Raw genomic sequence first — 19,786 nt, forward strand, 5'->3', positions numbered from 1 at the left:
CTCAGTTAGTTTTTTATTAAATTTTTTTTTGATAAAACTTTAATTTTTTTTTTACTTCATTTTTAAAATATCAAAAAAATGTAGAATTTCCCCTCCAAAATTAATATATATATAACATATTTATTTATATCTCATAAATAAACAGGCGATTCTGAAACAAAACCAAAAAAACTGACCCTACACTTGTCACTTAATGCTTTTGCTCATTAAGGAAAGTATGCTTAGTAAGCTTTTAGCAGAGTCCAAATCATATTTGTTCTTGGTTATGAGATTAGAACGTTAGTCCAGGACAAAAGCTCAGCAGGTTAAATTCACTTGATCTTTTATGCGACCGTTTGTAACAGGTCACTTCGGGATAGGCATTAAATTGCAAACTGAATTTTCAAGTTCCTGTACAAGGTCTTAGTCCTGTGTCTGTGTGTGTGTGTGTCCGTGTGTGTTAGTGAGGCTTAGCTGATGGCAAAAATGTCAGAGGGTTAAGCTGCGCACCCCCATCCCTCCACCCCACCTGCCTTCCTGTGCGTCTCTTTCCCTTTTTACTGCTGTCTCCCCATCAGTCCATGTTGTTATGCGCAGCGTAGCGGTGTCCCGCGGGGCCTGAGATTGCCACGGACATGATGTGATTCCGCGTCTCCTTTTAGCTGTAATATGCTGCACTACAGGCCTCTGATGAACTTGCCTCATAAGGCATGTTGTCCTCTACACGCTCCTCTTTCTTTCTCTGATTGCCATCTATTTCTGTCAAACACAGATAATGCGTGCTTCAATGACTGATCTTCAAATGGCATTATTGATTGATTTGGAGGTGGGAAGTAAAGAGGACAGACTGTTTAGTTACAAGTCGGTGCTGTGGAGGTGATTTAAGTGAAAATATGTCATATCACTCGATGGGCATTGGTGGCCTGTAACTGATGTGTTGATTTATTGGGAAAGAGCAGTGCTGCACACTCGCTCATTCACAAAGACCCACACACTTACGCAGCAACCCTCATATCTCAGAACTCCATTGTTGCCGTTGATTAATAATCACTTAGATGAATTTGTCCTAATGTGATGACAGAGGTTGAAAGCTGTGCTCAGGATCATGGCAGGGGCATATCAGCCTTGTCTGGCTGCATTTACAAAAATTGCATGAATGCTGGCTTTATTAATCAAGTGTGAAGAGGGAACAGTGGGGTTCGGGGGAGTCTTTATGTGATAAATTCAATAAGCTTGGGGACAGAAGAGACAGTGGCCAACGTGGGAATTGGAGGGAAAAGAAAACTTAACTCACCTGTCTAGCAATGTAGACAGTTTCGGTTTTACATACTGAGGTTTTGAGATATCCATCTCTGAAAAGGTTATTGGTGCTGCTCAAAGTTACCAAAATACAAAAGCGTTCAACAGCAAGCTGTCAATCAGCGAGTCGTCGTCAGTTTTCATCGTGACTATTTTCAACTGAAGTTGACAGTCATGCCAACCAAAAAAAGTCTCTTTGCGTAGTTTTTGGAAACAAAATGGCCAAATCTGAAACTTATTTTAAGAGAAAAACGATGAGATAAAAAACTTTGTTGAGGTAACACAATGTTTTTTTTAAAACACCAGCCAAACTATAAATAGCGAAAAAAAGGTGGAAATGATTGTCATCTATGAATAAAACACTGCATACTGTCACGTGTTGTTACGTTTGGCTTTTACTGTTACGTGTGTGTGTGTAAAAATAGTTTGTGGGATGTTGACAGATTTTCCAGATGTTACAGCTTTACTGATAAGTTTTTAATGTCGAATTACCTGCTAAAACTCTGATACTATTCCTGATTGTAACTATTTAGTTACATAAGTAAATTTAACCAAGCAGTCTTGTTAGCGATATCTTAGTTTTTTGTTCTTTTTTTATTGTTTTATTTCTTATTTGAGCTATTAATAAATTATTACTATCATTCTATCACAAAGTGTTGCCCACAGTGGCTATGGCATCAAAATAACATTCATTGTACAGTCTGTATCTGTATCTATCTAATATAAAGCGCTTTGAGGCGACTGTTGCCGTGATTTAACGCTATCAATAAAATTGAATTGAAAATACAGCAATAGTTTCAAATGAATCTTAATATCTATGTAACCGAAGATGAAAATACACCCGAAGAAGCTGAAATTGTGTCTTCATTCACTACACTGTGGTGTTAGTTTGTTCTTTAATGTCAGGATTGTGTTATTTAATTTCAATATTGTTTACCCAAAGTGAGTTTCTTCTTCTTCGCTGCAGCTTTTGCTCACTTTCATTAAGTAAGCTGCATGAGAACTCATAAAATACTAACTCTGGTGAAACTGTTGGGTGTGCAGTTCAGTGACTGCGTGTTTTTCTGAAGTACTGATATTTGTTACTACTCTGTCAATAATTGTACCTGAAGAGGAATCATTATAATGTATTGCCATATTAATAGTTCATTCTACCCCACTAATGGTAAGAGTGTCCTTTTTAACTTATAGTCTATTTTTGGATAATTTACTGAAATAAAAAATATGTTTATGATATTACAGTATTTTAATTTATGAGGTTATTTATGATAACATTAATGTATTTTCTCATTTACACACTCATTCTTAGTACTGATGTGATATTGGATATTATTATGCTTAAGTTTTAGAATAATAGTTTATGCAGTGGGGATGTAGGCAGAGAGTGATTTTCCTCTTTGTTTTGTAGTGTTCTGTTTTTCCCCACATTTAGCAAATAGATTCATCAACTTTAGTTAGTGGCGGGCATCAAATCAAAGATAGTGATGTGATTGATGGAAACAAAAAGGTTAATTTCTCTCCTTGGTGAAATACTGTGGTTGTGATGTGTAATCTGTCCAGTTTGATGGTGCATAAACATGACAATGTGTGTTACGGTGAGCGTTAATTAACATCTTCATTATACAGTATGTTTTTTATGCTTAATGGAGACCAATGGCAGAGAAGTTGGTGCTGCATTGTCAAAATAATTTAATCAGTAAAATACAAAATAGATTTATTTTTACATAATATTTTTACTTCCATGTTCTGCATTGTGTTTACGCACGTGATGCTCCAAAAATGTCTCTTTCGCAAAGCTTGCCAAATCAGAAACTAAGTAATGTAAGTAACCTTATGTAAGTCGTTATAAGAGAGCCATTCTAGGATACAAGAAGAAGAAGAGCAGCTGCACAGATTTCTTTAATTTTGGATGACTGCAGGGAATCACTGTTGAAATGGTGAGGCGAACCTTAATATACTTAATATATACTCAGACTCCCCAAAGCCGTCCAGCTTGTGCTTTGTGCAACATTTGGCGCTGTTGGTATTGAAGTCATTTCTATTCAGCTCTTCTGCTCTTTCAGTGAACCCTTCATAGGGCACTCATTGAAATACTTGGAAATGTAAAATTTCGACCCTCATGTGTTATTGGAGGATATGATGTGATTTAAAATTGTTTTTATTTATTTATTTTTTTCTTACTTTTGTAAGCTGGGCGATACAGCCTTAAAATTGAATCACAATATTTAAATGAAATTTGCTTTAATATTTCTGACGATATAGAAAAATAATTACTGAACAACATTTTATTAATGCTTGCAGCTTACAGACTACAGCAAGTGTAAGCAAGTGTGCTACCACCAATGATGACACACTATGTAATTCAAAGAGTGAACGTACGAGATGTCTGCAGCAGTATTACAGTGACACAGCATTGTATTCAGTGATAAAGCACAAATCAACTTAAACAGAAAAGTAGCCTAGGTCATGTTTTCTTTGTAAATTTTAAGTCAAAGTATAAAATAACTGCTCGACACATTAGTTTAACACTAACTTAACCTTGTAACACTTCAGAAGCTGCAGAATATTGTCAGATAATACAGTTGAGATATATTTTCTACCTTGGATGTTCCATCTTACTTACGCTGAGCTGTTTAACCAGCTGGCTACAGTTATGCTTTTCCACCATGTAATCATATCATATGGACTGCAACTAGTGAGCACAGCTAGTGGCATGTAATATCGCGATGCGACACTTTTATATCACATGAAAATGTACATGATGTTATCGCAGACAATATGATATGGCACAGCCCCCCTTTTTTAATATTTTTATGCTGCAAATCAAGGTCAATTATATGATTTCTCACACATTTAAGGCAAAATAATTATTATTTAGGAATATTTATCTTTACTGATACTCGCACTTGTCAGAAATATAGCACACAGTGCAGTCCTGTCCAGTCATAGGGAACTGTTTCATAGCACTTGGTGAAACTGCTGTAATGTGGCAGCTTTTTAAGCTCTTTCATAAACACCGAATTAAGCATGTGTATAAATCCAAATACAGCTTGAACTATTCTCTGGCATGGTAGTTGATAGTCTGGCACAGCAACATCCTCTTTTTTCCATAAAAGGGAAGATCACAGTTGCAAAAGAAGATTTTTTTTTAATCAGTATTGATATCCCACTTTGAAGTGAAACTGTAACAGTAAAGTGCAGATCCACTGAAAACAAAATACATTGACATATAAATCGTAAATATATAACATTAAGTGGTATCACTTAATTTTTTTCCTACACAAAATTTCATCAAAACTATATAAATCCCAATATTGGATTACTAAATCAATTTTAGCTGCACCAAGTCTCACAGCATAAATATACACTAGTATATGCAATATAAGTACGTATAATAAAAACTGCTATAAGGTCATAAAACTTAAGAACGCACACATATTTGACTGTTTGAAAATGTCTATGGGTGAAGTAAACTTCTTACTGTATCACTGTATATTGTTATACCAACCTTTGGCAACATCCAGTGTACTATTAAGCACTACTGTCCAGAGTTATGTGTTATGGCTTACTGAATGCATCTGGTGTATGTCTAAAAATGAACTGGGTGTAAGAATAATAAAAGGCAAAAAAATAAATAAAAACACATCTTGAGTTTAAAATACTCCGGGCTCATGTTTGTTCAGATCTTTGCTTTTTAACTGGGAGAAAGCCATGTGGTTCTACAACCTCACAGAGAAGCATGGGGAGGCTAATTTTGATGTTAGCATACATGGTTCCCTGCCTAATGAGGGGTTAAAGCTAGCCTTCACAGGAAGCTGACCCAACAAATCTTGACTACTGAAAGTTATTAAAATTGTATAACAACCCATGATGCAATCCACAATTTAAAGAGAAATATAAATGTCATCTTAGAGATGCAAGTGAGCCAGGTTATGTTTATTTTGAAACTTTACAAAAAAGCCCACTTTTGATGTAGTAGGTCAGTTCATAGTAAAAAAAACATTGCTCATAAAGTAGCTTGTTGATAATGATTTTTTTAATATCTAATTAAAGGGATAATGACTAAAAATGCTTGTAGTTATTCATTTGCAGAAACGAGTCTGATAAATTTCCTCTGCTGGTCTCTAAAACAGATTTCCACGCACCTGAAAAACTTGCTGATGTTTTTTTTTTCATCAGTCTATTTTAAGCAACTAAAAGTGGAATCTATAATTAGCTTTAGTTAAGCAGAGATTGCAAAATCACAAGGCTGCACAAGCTTGCCAGACCCCATTTGCACGTTAGAGGGTTAAATAGTGTGACGATTTGACTTTTTATTTGCAAAGTGATTGTGCAATCCAAATACTGGCATTTGTAACACAGAAATTGTTTTATGTTCTCTGTGTGTGTGTGTGTGTGTGTGTGTGTGTGTGTGTGTATGTGAGTCTCAGAGACACACAGAGGAAACCTTCCACCCTGTGGTTGTGCTGCACCGCTGCATCCTGCTTGCTGCTCTCTCAGTTCTGCTGCTTGCATCCGCACCTCAGTGTGTCTTTGTAACAATCCCTTTGACCTCTTTACTCATTATCATCAGTACCATTACCATCAGTATTAGCTACTGCACCTTTCATCATCATTGCTGACATCTATATTATAATCATCAGCAGCGGGCCTCAATAGGGCTATCACCACCATTGTCATCTTTCTCAATATGCTGTTATTATCACTGTCATCATTTTACACGTAATCTTCTGAAATGAAGACAGATGCTGGAATAAACATTCTTGCACCCTAACTGTGTGTCACTGTTGAGCATGCTGCAGGGGCGTTGCGCGTCGTGCAGGAACTGCCTCTCCTCCTCCTTCTGAGGCTTGTTCACCACTTGTGAGCTTCGCGTACTGTTAAGTATGCTGCTAGACATGTGCTCCCGTCTTGCATTGTGTTCGCTGGCAGTTCAGAAACACACCCGTCGTATGTGTTTCTCCTCTGAATATTTCAGAAGGGGGCTGACAAAATGCAGGCAGAAACAGACCGCTGATGACCTCCTTCTCATCGACTCCTTTTTCTCCCTCTCTGCGCCCCCCTCCATACTCCCGCGTAGATCGCACATTCTCTAAGGCTTCCACGGCATTTCCTCTGCTGTCCTCATCCTCCTAGTCTCATCACTCTCTTTTCTCTCTTCCCTCCCCCACTGTTTATTGCACCCTTCCCTCCTCGTTCCTCCTTCGCGTTTGAAGTGCGCTCCCCTCTTTCCCAGTCTTCCCCCCATTTTCTTGCATATCTTCCACCATTCTCCCCTTTCATCTCCACTCATTTGCTCCCGTGTCTGACCACCTCTCTCTTACCATTTGCCTTCATTCATTTTCTGCCTCATTCCCCCCCTCTCGCCACTGTGATGTACTCTGCCTGCCTGTCTGTCTATTCCATAAAGGGCTGTCTGAGGCCTCTGCTCTGCTAATTCATTCGCTGTGCATCGCCTCACATATCTGCAGGGTTATGCAGACAGACAGATAGAGAAAGAGAGAGAGGAAAGCAGATCTAGAGAGAGAGAGAGACAGATGAGAAAAAAGAGGACATGGAAAAGATGTAGTTTTATCTCCAAGAAACAGGAAGCCAGAGCCAGATCCTGTGGTGGTATGTTCCAGAATCACTCTCTCACACACATTATGTACAGCTGTATACAGCCTGCCATGACCTCTTTCTGTGCACTGTACGCTTTGTCACTTGGATGCAATCCTTAACCGCATGGATGCCATTGTCTGTGTTTCTAGAAGAATGCAAAGCATATAGTGTGTTCGTGTGCCTTATTCCTAATAACTTGGGCTGATAAGTTAGTAATTCCGAGTATATTTGGACTATATTCAGTTCAGGTTTTAGAGATAGATGAAGCAGCCTTTTGCAAAATTAAGCTTAGATGTTCACTTAACGTACTTAAGATATGAGTAGACATTAGTTCGTGTTAAATATTGACACTGATAACTTAACACTGCAGACTAACTAGATAACCATAGCTGACTTCTAGGGTTAGCTTGCAACAATGTGGCCCGTTAAAGCTGAAAGACGTAAATTAACACAAGGTATAAATACTCTGTTCAAGTGAAGACACAATATACTTAAAAATAAAGCCCAATCGATATACGAGTTTTGAAACTGATACCAGTGCAGATATTTGGACTTGGATCTCATATATTGGCTGATGTATGTATGTGTGTATGTGTGTATATGTGTATGTAGTATAGAAATAATCTTACTTTGGTCCATCTAGCTCTGCTCGGATCAGTTGGCTGTTGCCTTTGTGGACACAGTATGCAACCACAACACTCATAACATGGTTGAAATGTGTTTGTCCCATTTCGTCTTCTTTGCAGTACCAGTATATTGGCAAAGAGCTACTAATAGTCAGCCTCTAGTAAAAAATAAATAAATAAATAATAATAATATCAACATAAAAACATTATACTGGTATGTGTATGTTAACTGTACTGATCATATAGTACTGGTAAATATCATTAAAAAGCATCTAGCATTTTTCATTAAGTAAGATATTCGTCAAAAGTGTGAGTCTCTTTTTGAAAGCTAGGCTGTCCTGTAGTAACTGAAATGTAAGGTTCATTTATATTAAAAATAACTTAACTGGGCAAAACACTAAAATATTCTGCTTGGAATAAAACCAATACTGCAGCTTAGTGCACTAAAAGCTAAAGATCATTAGCGTAATTAAATAGTTAGCGTATCAGTATCCTTAATAGAGCATACAGAAAGTAGGTTATATCAGCTTGCTGCAATTTCACTGATCATTTTCCTCGATTGTCACTTTGGCTGAACCTAAATATACCGCACTAGGAAACAGACAGGGTAAAAGCACTGAAATATCTGACTCATCTCACCGTGATGTTTGTGTCTCCCCGACACCTCTCTCTGTACTTTTCGGTAAAGTTTATGAATGCAGTCCATCTATAAAAATATATTCACAGTTGGAGGAAGAATTAACTTTTCTTTTACTACATACTGTACTCCATACCACTTTCAAATAGAAGTACCATACTCCCACAAATGCACAGGTATAAAATAAATTCAGCCTAGTTTGTAAAATACTCAATTTATTATAAAAATTGGTCATTACTGCAACCTTGTTGATGTACTATACTTAATAATATGCTGATATTAACACATTTTAACCTGATAGTAGGCAGCACATTTTGGAAAACGAATCTCATTTAAGGCTTATGTAAATCAAATTGAGTGTGTTTGTGAAGTAAATTATATAAAAAGACCTGAAGTGAAAATCCTACCTTGTATGTCGTACACTTCATTATTAAAACTGAAACATTTTGCTCGTCAGTGTTTGAGCCACTTGTGATATGAGAAAAAGAATTCTGCAGGCAAATGGAGTGTAGCAGCAGCGAGCCTGGTCCTTCCGTCAGTGAGGCCACACTCTTGGGAGCTCAGTTGGTTTTTCCTGTTAAACTGACTGCAAGAATCTCTCTGGCTAGTCAAATGAATGTTACGGTATCATTTGATCTTTTTTTAACAGCAAAAAGAAAGAATGTGATGAAACAAATTTTGGCGTGCTCGTAGCCGCTGCTTTGTAAGGTGTTCTATTTTCTGTGCATTATTCGACTGAGTCAAAAATAGAAACTGATATGTCAGAATGAGACAGTGACAAAGAGCCAGAGGCAAACCAGGAGCACACACACAAACACACACGCACATTTTTTCACCTTGTTCTAGGCAGCATTTTGCTTTCTTATCTCTCATGTCACTCATATGTTGTATCGCGTGCTTTATCCTTCTCCTCTATCTTTGCAGGTTTTCCTTAGCAGACGGTGTGAGCAGAAGAGTTTAAGCTTGAGTAAGGAAGTGAGCAAAACGGAGTGGGTGTCATGGAAAGACAAGGGGGCTCTCAAGACAACCTTACCTACCAAAACCTGCTTCTACTGGGAGCCATTGCAGCAGCGTCTGCTTTCGTTGTCACCATCCTGATCGTCCTTGTCTGCGTCGGCTGCCAAAGGTATGATTTGTGGTCACGTGACATTGAAATGTGGTATAAGTAGGCCGTGGAATAAAATGATGAACGGCCAGTTTTATGATCTTTGCAGCTTCTTGCTTTAGTGCCTTTCCAAATTACTCTCACTATCCCCTCTTTCTTTTATGTGTCTCCGCTTCTTCTGAACTCTTCTCCTCCTTCCTTTCTTTTCACTTCTACATCCTTCCTCTCCATCTCATTTATCCCCTGCTTTGAGCAGAGTGGCGCTAATGAATGTTAATGGCTGCGAGTGTCGGATCAGATGAAATGATGTTTACAGGACACTGACGAGACAGGCCAGAGTCAGAGCAGGATCACGTCATCCCTCTCCAGCAAACTACTCAGCAGGCAAAAGCAATGGGACACCCCACGGTTTACAAAGGATTAGACTCTGAGCCAGGCAGGAGCAATGGAACAGCCTATGACTTTTTTGCCGAGCCCTCAGAGACCAATCAGAGGCACTGCAGTTTTGTTGCTATGGTATACAAAGACAAGCATGTGGAGAGAACCTCGTTTGTTTTATGAAAACATAACTGCAGTAGTGTTAAATTGTAAAGAAGATGTAAGCTTCTGATTTTTAAGATGTAAGGTTCTTTTAAATTCCAAAGATTGCAGTGGATCTGACTTTATGCCTTCACGTCATTTTTACCTTAAACCCTTCTGCTGTGCCATGTTATTATGAAAAGCTCCAAGGGGAGCTCTCTTCTCGTGGTTTCCTTGGGCAATGATGGCCATATGTTTGAACAAAAGATTTCCAGCTTACTAGAGGAGATAATATCTAGCTCCAGTGACATGGATCTGCCACAACTTCCCGTGGCACCTTTTATATTCAGATTTATTTTAAGCGACTTGCATAATAAGAAGGTGCAGTGTATGGTTTCTGCACCTGTTTGCAGCGCTCTGTTTTGCAGCACAGCAGTAAGAGCTCAGATCTCAGAGATGGGGGTAGAACTGTTGTCACATTTGCACCTGCACCTAGGAGCTCTTGTCTTCTCGTCACACTCTCAGCCATATCAACTGTTTCCTATAGATACAGCCTCCGGGGATCCACAGTACACTCCGTACATTTGCTTCACGAGGTTAATGCTAGAGGAAAGTAACGTGAAATTGCAAAGAGAATCGGCACAAAGCAAACAACATATTAATAATTGTGAGCTTGCCTGCTCTTATCTTGAAAAACAAATTGCAGTGAAGGTCATTCTCCACTTTGGCAAAAAAGCCTGAGTCACGCTCGTTCAATGTTTTACTGGGCTCTTGTTATCAACCGAGGACTTTTATGCCCTAACCAGAGTTGGATGCTGATAGTATCTATCTGCTCTGAGTGTGTGTATATTCTCTTTCTGTCCACTGGCTTCTGTTGACCTTCTTCACTTTGATTTTGTGTCAGGAAAAGCAAAAGCAAGCACCCTCCGGCCGGGGAGAAAGGGACATCTGTAAATATGGTGAGACATCTTTTCATTATTCTATCTTTTCCTCCCTTCTTCGTTTCCTCTCTCCACTTCTCTATCTGCCACTGCTCTTTTTCCTCCAAGCTAAGTACAGATGCACATGCATACGTTTGCATGTTTTACGTCTGTATTAACAAGTCCATGTGTGCACGACAGCAGGGTACCCTTCGCCACCCAAAACTCAACTCCATGAGTAAATCTGACACCAGGCTCCATGAGATCAATCGCTTTCCCTGCAATGGAAACTGTAAGTGGTGGCTAACAGCTCTTAAGTGACAATAAATGATATACTACAATAAGCCGTTACACTGTTTCAGCCATGACACAACCATCTCCTTCCGCTTCTCCCTCATCTTTCTCTTTTGCGCAGCTGTTAGTAAGAGCCGTCCAGCTAGTATGGACCTCCTGCTTCTCCACAGTCGCCGCTCCCAGACGGATCTGAGGCCCTCCCACGGCCGACAGCTCCCCCAGATCCCCACCAGTCCACAGAGATCTGGCCAGGGGGGAGAAGGGGAAACGGGAGGGGAAGGGGGAGGCGGCGGAGCAGGAGGAGGCGAAGCAAGAGATCACACCTACACTGAGGTGGGCCTACGCAATAACCCCACCCCTACCCACTACCTGGATGATGGCCTATATGAAAGCGTAGGTGTCCGGGAAGGCCCAAAAGTACCCTCTGCCCCACCAACCACATCAGCCAACGCTCCAGCTATAGCCAGGGCTCCTCAAAGCCCCTCTACTCATGCCAGCGGAGCTCGGAGTGGAAACGGGCACACAAACGTACGTACATGCATTTTAAATAGCTGTAAATATAAAGCAACTTGCTCACGAGCAATCATGCATTCATGTACATTTCTCCGAAAAACATCTGGGGAGGTACATGCACTAAACAGTTTAACAGCAGCTATTAGTCACGTGAAATAAAATGTGCCGCACAAGAACCAGTATTACAACTAAAATCGCTGTTTGTTTGCATATAGATGGCTTACATCATTGCCTTGTTCATGCAACATTAGCTTAGGGTGCTTTGCATGTAATTTTTGTGTGTCTGTGTGTGTTTTTGGATGGTTGACGCTAATAATTTTAGGCAATGCTTACATGTTTTCTCTGTTCCCATTTTATATTTTTTACTCCCAGGGTGGCAGAGGGAATGACACTATTAATGGACCAATGACGGGACGAAGTAATGGAGCAAGTGGGGTCAGTAGGTCACCTCTCTCTTCTGTGAATTCCCTGGCTGTTCAAGATCCATCTTTAGCCGAGTATGCATCTATACGAAAGTTTAGAAAGGTAATTACATTGATTTGTTTTTATCAGTGTTTTAAGCTGGTATCTTTTAAAATTAAAGAGGTGGCGTTTCCCTCATTAAAGCTATGAGTAGGGAACTATTCTAAGTCAGTTTAGTATAAGGAGTAAATCTTTAATCATTTACCTGCATTCACTTTAAAACTTCCAGCAAGCCCAACCTCAGGTAATAAAAGGACACAGATTCAGCTGTACATTCATGTATCTTGTTACCTACTGTGACTAATGGAAACTTTTTTTAAAATGTATTTACGGTGGGTACTAGGTGATAGGTGATGTTTTTGTCATGTCACATGATGTTGTCTCTACAGAAGTATGTGTTTGCGTGACACTAATCAGTCAGGAAAAAGGGTAGCAGATTGTTAGTGATATGATCAGTGGTGGTTAAAGTATCGCACCGTAGTAATGTTAAGTAGTGGAGGTTGTGCAAGTAAGAAAACACACTAACTAAAAATTGGTGTAATTCATTGAATAAAGACGTTCGCTTTCAATCTTTTACACTGCTTTTTAAAATCGTCTATTATATTAAAAACTTTTATTAAAACTGCATATAATGTTTTCAATGATGATTCAAAACCTCAAGGTTGACAAGATAAACAGGAAGGAAAACAACGGCGCCGACAGCCAGTCAGACAGCCAATCGAGCGTGAGTGATTCACCCTCTGCTGGTCCTCCTCCACTACATCGCAGTCAAGAGTTTCCACGGAAACAACTGGAGCCATTTCACCTTCACTCCTTCCCAAAGGTAGAGAAATTATTGAATCAGAATGCTCTATGCGACCCATCATAACGCCCAACTATCCACCCACTTTTCCAAACTGTAAGGCTGTCTGATTACCACCAGGGGGCACTGTCCACAAACAAACAGCTTTCTAAAATCAGATTGAAGATTAGTATTCTTGGATTGCTAAAAAATTTTGAAACAACAGCAGAAGTGATCACGTTCACCACATCACTGACCTCAATAAGTTCTGTTTTTATTGTTTTGTATCCTATCTTAATTGTATTTGTTTTATTAAAATTGTTGCATGTGCCAGTTGGGATGTATTCATAAACACCTATGAGCATGGGGATGGCTATTACTGTGTTTTTAAGGAGATTTATTTAAGGGTGTTTAAAAAATGCATGTGCATGTGTGACTCTTTCCCTCCTTTGCACTTTGCTGTGCAGCACAGTAATATTGAGTAAAGGGTGGAAAGATAGATTATGTAAGAGTTTGGCAGGCTGCCCAGCTTTGTGTGTGTATATATATATATATATAATATAGATATATATATATATATATATTATATATATATATATATATATTATATATATATATTACATATATACATATATACATATATATACATATATACATATATACATATATATATATCCTGTTGAATCTATCAGCAAGTCTGTCTAGAAACGACTAACAGGTAGCCAGCAGCCAGAGTGGGAATAAATATTGTTCACATATTGAAGCCATTTACTCTGCCCAGGCCTCTATTACTCACTCTGACTGAGGAACAGGAGGAACATATAAAAGTTTAATCATCCTTGATCACATGTGTACACACCACTACATGATTTCTAATTGGTTTTTCATCACCAGTAGTTACTGCGTCCATTTTAGTGTTAGTCTCCCACGCGTCTTCTGTTTCTTAGCATGGAAACAAATAGAATGGCATTGTTCACATAATTTGATCGAATCTATGCAACTGTGAATTCAGTTGTAGGAATTGAAGTTTAAGAAGGTCCTGTAATTTTGTAAAACAGAGATTTTTCTTAGCTGTTTTCCCTAAACTCTTGCTAAAATTGCCTCCTCCTCCATTTTTTTTTTTTTTTACTTTTTTATTTATTTGAACAACTCACCTGTCCATTACGCATACAGTTTCTTCAGAATAACAGAATACAAAGAGAGTCACAAACTCAAGACAGTGAAATTAGAAAGAAAAAGAAACAAACAAATATATATGTATAAAAATATAGATACATATAGAATAATAATTAGAAAAATAAGATAAAGTAAAACAAAAGAAAAAAAGGAAACATGCCTGTGGTGTCAAACATTTCCATCGTTCATTTCACTTTTTTTTTCTTCTTGTATGCTCATCTTCATTCAGTTCAGTCTTTTTTTCCCCTTCCGTTGTACGTCAACCATTTTCCCCAGTCCTTCAAAAAGCGTTCTTCCTTTAATTTCAGTTTATATGTAAGGTTCTCCATCTCCATAATGTCCTCCACAATTGCTACCCACTGCTGCTTTCCTGGTGTTTCTGTCTTAAGCCAGTTTTTGGTGATGGCCTTCTTTGCTGCCAAAAGGAGAATCTTAGCCAGGTAACGATCCTTTACATCTACAGTACCTTCCAAGTACCCTAGATACAAAACAAGGCAGGTTCTAGGAATAATATAACCTAATATATCACAGAGAGCTGAGTGAATTTTAACCCAGAAAGTGTGAATTTTTCTGCATTTCCAGAGCCTCCTCCTCCATTTAACTCTTACAGGCAGAGTTAAATGGAGGTTGTGTTTTCGGAGGCATTGTCTGTGTGTCAGTGGGTCTGCCTGTCTGTCAGCAGGATGTCTTTGACTGAAGGGATTTGCATAAAAGCTTGTGGAAGAGTTGGCCATACAACAAGGAGAAACTGATTAACTCACTCCAGATAGAATCCATTGCTTGGCACTAGTTTACACCTCTAAAGCATTTTTCAAAAATAACTATACAGCTTATTTTGAAATAGAATTGTTTTTCAAAAGCCTGCTATTTGTTACATGTTGTGATATGTACTTTTTGCAGCGCTTAAAGATTGTAAATGCAATATTTGCCTGAGCTCTTACTTTGATTTTCCTAACAGGAAGCAGTGTTCATGGGCAATGGGGAACAGTACATCTGGAAGCCTCCAGAGGACAACGACATCATCACCTTGCACCCACCTCCACATCACCCACCTGGGGAGAATGAACAGGGACACCCATCGCCTCCAACTGCAAAGGAGGTAGTATGTGTGTCTGTGTATGTGGTGGGAGCTGAGGGAGGGACTACTAAAAAGTAAGGGCTACAAGAAGATGGATAGATAGACAGGTTTCTGATTACTGCTGTGTTTACCGAAGGGGGCGCCCATCTCATATGGCATGCCGTCATAGTACTGCTGCCCTGTGACCTGCCTGTCATACAAGGTTTCTGCTTACAGGCAAAGGTTACGTGACATGGATCCAACACCCTGCTTGCGTGAACCCTGACCCTAATCTCCAGCCCCTCCCCCCACTCATCTATCTGCCTTGAAAGTATGAGCAGACAGATCAGACATGAGTATTGCTTGCTCTGAAATAATTAATAATCTCTTCACATTCATGGAGATGCTTGTTATATGCTAGATTTTGGTTGGGTTTTTTTCGCTTCATCAATCCAAGACCATGACCTCGACTGGGATGTATATATATATGTCAGCATATGTCTGGTGGGGGAAGGAGGAAACCTGCGCTTTGCCAGTCATGTCAGATACTCCACCGCATGCGTTTCTGCAGAGCAACGCCACCCCCACTTTTCCACTCTCGGTCCCCTGTCTCATCTTTTCTCTCTGCTGGATACAGAATGAAGTGCTGAGAGAATTGCAAGTTGTGTAGGAAATTCTGTTATGCCCGAGGGGCTGGGGGAGTCAGTCCAGCTAGATGGACAGGCATCCCCGAAATAGACCCCTGTCTATAATTAGTCTGTGTTTAACACAACTTCTCTTTTTCCATTCCATTCACCAATCTTTTCTATCATCTTCAACAGGCCAGGGATAGTTTCTGTGCAGTAATAGTTTCTTAATTTTGACAACAAAATAAAACTTTCTTGCATTAAGGATGAGGAAAAAAGGATAAACTAAAATAAAGTATGGTTGTATCCATATTGTCTATCTGTAGGCATGTTCAGAACAGTAGAGCAGCAGTCCTGACAAGTTTAAAGCTACTGCTAAGTTTCTTGTCTACGCCTGTGTTGAGCCACACAATGCTGTTGAATGCTGTATGTGGAGACGAAGAGGTTACGTCTCAACTGTTTGGCTTCACTTTAACTCCTCTTTTTGCAAATCAGACTGATACACAGAGCAGCTGGCCTTGAATGCATCCTACTATCTCTTTTTCTTTTTTTTGTCTTTTACAGCCTTTTCTCTCTTTTTAGCGGCTGTTTTTCTGTTTTTAGTTGCCCTAACATGCCGATATACTTTGTATCCTCTAGAGTTTGTCAGTTACAATCGTCGAAAGGTGTTGGATTTCCACTCCCGACTAAATCTCCTCCTCTTTTCTGGCGCTCTCTTCTTCTGCTCCACTCCATTTGTGGCTATTAGGAGGCGCTGCCTTCCCCAACCAATCGCATTGCATGAAACATGTCTTACCAGATGAATATCAACTGCTAGAAGACTGTTTGGAAACTTGCGCCATATCTGCTATTCATAAAGTTGATCACACACAGATGCATCATGCATATGGCTGTTTCCACTGCAAATCAGCAAATGCAGAAAATAAATTTGTGACTTAGCGAAGCCTCGGTCTAAGCAGAGTGTTCAAGCAATGCCAGAAACATAACAAAAAGGAGTACTGGGTGAGGAAGGAGAAAAGAAAACATACAATGTGCAGGCTTCCTCAACAGCTGCAGATACGAAGCCCAGTTTTGAAATCCCCATCATCTTGTGACTTCCTTCCTCTGCAGCAGAGCTGCAAATTCTGTGTGCACACGTGTGCATACGCTTGCACATACACACACACAGGCACACACACACACACACACCACATTGGCTGCACACACTTACACCATACGCTAGGGTCTTTGTTTATCCAAAAAGGTCACAAAAGAGAGATTTGTGGGGGGAGGGAGTGTGCATCGCTTGAAATCTCTCAGAGATAGAACCAACAAACAGAGGAGAGAGAGAAAGATTTACAGACAGTGAAAGTGATTTACACTTAAAGTGTATTTCAAAGGGACGGTAAATATGTAAGACATATAAATGCAAGGTGAGCACACGCACAAAGAGCACTGTCTCTGTGTTCTCAGGTTTCAGTTGTTTGGGAGTGCACAAAAACAAGACTAATCTTGCTCCGCGTGTGAGCGTGTACATTTCTTTGTGTGTGTGTGTGTGTGTGTGTGTGTTTGTGTGTGGGGGTGGACACAAGAGTTTGCATAGCCAGTGTTTCTCAGGGCCAGTAGATCAGAGCTGCTGGCCTGGGTGTGAACACGGAAGGTAAACAAGACCATGTCCCACAATCCTCTGCTCTTATGCTTCTATTGTGGGGAATTCTGATAAACCAGTGTCGTGACCTCTGGTATTTCTGTGTCAAAATTGCATAAGACCTCACACATGGCCTTAAGTGGCAAATTCTAGATGTCCGATTTTCTCATTCGGACATCTGCATATGCAGTATGAGCTCACTCATACTGCATATGCAGTCATGCTGCACGCACATGCAGAGCACGAAAAAAAAATACACATAAGCAAATAAGACGAGAACAAAGTCCATTAATGAGCACAAAGCTTTTTTATTTTTTTACATTTTTTTTTTGCAAGTTGGCTGTGATCCAGCTCTTTCACACTATACTTCTGTTGCCAAAGCAGTCGTGGTGAAACTTTAACAGGTTCGTCCACTGCACAGTTAATGCTGCCTCTCGGCCTAGAACTTAACGGACTGATAACATAGTTTACTCTTTCTTATCCTGCCCTGTAAAAAAAAAAAATAGGTCAGGTCACAGCACAGAGCTCTGTCAACACATACACAAACTGTTGCATACGTACACAGTCCAGGCTCGGACAATTATTATTTGTCTGAGCCTGTAGTATATATAAAACAACTTATTCACAAATTATACCTTTATATCTGGAATGCATACAGAAGTGGACAGAAACGGGTAATTACAAAGATATTGGAGCTACATATAGATAACTCAGAAACTGGGAAAGAGGTGACTATTTAAATGCCAGTGCAAGTGTGGTTACGGACTTTCACCAACACATAGCTTCATCAGTGGACTACAGGATAGAGTTGTAGTGCAGCGTTATTAACTAACAACATCTTCCTTCTCCTACTGTGTGTGTTCTCAGATTGCAGACACCTACTCTATCGTATGTAAAACCCAGAAAAAGAAACCTCCTATGGAACACAATGGAGCCAAGACCCTCCCACGATCCTTTGGTGGAGATAGAGGAAACATGGGTTCTCGGGGCCGAGGTAGGGGAGTCCAGAGCCAAGCACGTTCGCAGGAGGAACCCTGCTACGAGCCTGTAGGAGACAGGTCCTGGTCTTCCCCAGTGGCTGAGTCAGACCCTGCATACGCGACTATCGACCCACACCGGAAACGTGAGCAAGGGGGAACCAATAACAGCACAGCTGGGGGTAGTGCCACTCTGAAGAGAAAGAAGCAGCAGCAGCAGCAGCAGGCAACACCAGCAGCACCTCAGGCCTCAGGACCAAGCACCCTTCCTACTAGAGGCCTGCCTGGTGGAGAAAACTTCTATGAGACCATCAGTGATGTGAAACAAGGGGGCAACAGCACTACCACCATCTTTACTTTCAATGATGGCATGGAGATGTATGTCACAGGCCTGTAGCTGACTGACAGGCAAAAGGGCCCAGAACCCACTGGTATAGAGTCTGGAGATTTTCCTGTTTACAGAACAACAGGTTGCTGTACATAGACACAAGGCCCTCTATAGTAAAACAACATGAGGATCCATTTTGTGTTGAAATCAGGTACAAACAGGGTCTTTATCCAGGTTCAGACTTCCTTTGATTGGTCTGTACTTAAGAACCAGCCTAAGCCTAGTCCAGCCCAAATATGGACTAAAATCATTTGAAAAAACAAACAAACAAACAAATAAAACTGGGATAGAGATCTTCAATCTGCTGTGTCACTCACCATAGTCACCTGTTTGTGCAACATTTTCCATAATATCTTTATTTTTATATGAAAACTCTTTAAAGCATATGTGGTGTAACTCACAAACCAGAATGAAACACATCTTTATAGATAGTATAAGTATATGAGAGGAATCATTTATTATATATTATAGTTATATATATATTAATATATAGTATATCATATATAGATATATATATAATTAGATATAAGATTAATATATATGTATTAACTCTGTCCTGAGTATAAATAAAATATAATATAAAGAAATGTGCATGCATTGTGCAACTAAAAATAGTAGTAGCAGTGAAACTGGCTATATTGTACAAGGAATGTGAGGCACACTGTAACGTATTGTCCACAGTACACACACAAACACACATGTACACGCCTCCTCTTAAGCACATGGATGTCACAGAGATTTGCGGTGCTATCTCTCCCTAAAATAAACACTCGAAACAGGTTTTCATTGTGCGCCGACCTGTTGCCTGGAAGACGCGATTGAGGTGTTGTGTCCAAATACTGACTTATGATTTGTAGACCTGTTTAAATGTGAAGGATGTTGTCCTCAGAAATGATCCAACCCAAGCTTTTTAGCAGTTTTTGGTAATAGCCCACTTAATAATCACGACGCATATGTTTGGCTCGATAGTGTAACCTCCACTTGAATGAAGAGATTAGCTAAAAATCCACCTAAATTTGACATCTGTAGCTAGAGGCATGTTGACACACCCCAACACACACACACACACATATGCACACATATTTGGCAGTGATGCAGGGAAAAGTGATCAGGTCAGGGGTATTGAATGGCTTGTGCAAGAATCTCCCAAGAGTGATATGGATGATAGATTTCACAATGCAAGACTTTTACAGTATTAT

The 19,786-nt window shown here is 39.7% G+C and overlaps 1 protein-coding gene across 4 annotated transcripts in view; it reads left to right on the forward strand.

Moving 5' to 3' along the window:
* LOC102310871 overlaps positions 1–19,000 on the forward strand; it is a 41,527-nt gene extending 22,527 nt beyond the window's left edge. For 3 of the 4 annotated variants that reach the window (XM_042224692.1, XM_042224691.1, XM_005931808.2), the window contains 8 exons: positions 9,067–9,268; positions 10,671–10,725; positions 10,888–10,978; positions 11,102–11,508; positions 11,866–12,018; positions 12,617–12,778; positions 14,871–15,011; positions 18,090–19,000. In XM_042224692.1, coding sequence (XP_042080626.1) covers positions 9,141–9,268; positions 10,671–10,725; positions 10,888–10,978; positions 11,102–11,508; positions 11,866–12,018; positions 12,617–12,778; positions 14,871–15,011; positions 18,090–18,596 — 1,644 coding nt within the window. In that variant the 5' untranslated portion in view covers positions 9,067–9,140 and the 3' untranslated portion in view covers positions 18,597–19,000. The remainder of the gene's footprint in view (positions 1–9,066; positions 9,269–10,670; positions 10,726–10,887; positions 10,979–11,101; positions 11,509–11,865; positions 12,019–12,616; positions 12,779–14,870; positions 15,012–18,089) is intronic. The other variant, XM_042224693.1, reaches the window with a different exon arrangement.
* Positions 19,001–19,786: the final 786 nt, after the last annotated feature.

Source organism: Haplochromis burtoni, unplaced genomic scaffold, assembly GCF_018398535.1.
Source record: "Haplochromis burtoni strain Fernald_Lab_line unplaced genomic scaffold, NCSU_Asbu1 Contig_146, whole genome shotgun sequence".
NCBI classification, from domain to species: Eukaryota; Metazoa; Chordata; class Actinopteri; order Cichliformes; family Cichlidae; genus Haplochromis; species Haplochromis burtoni.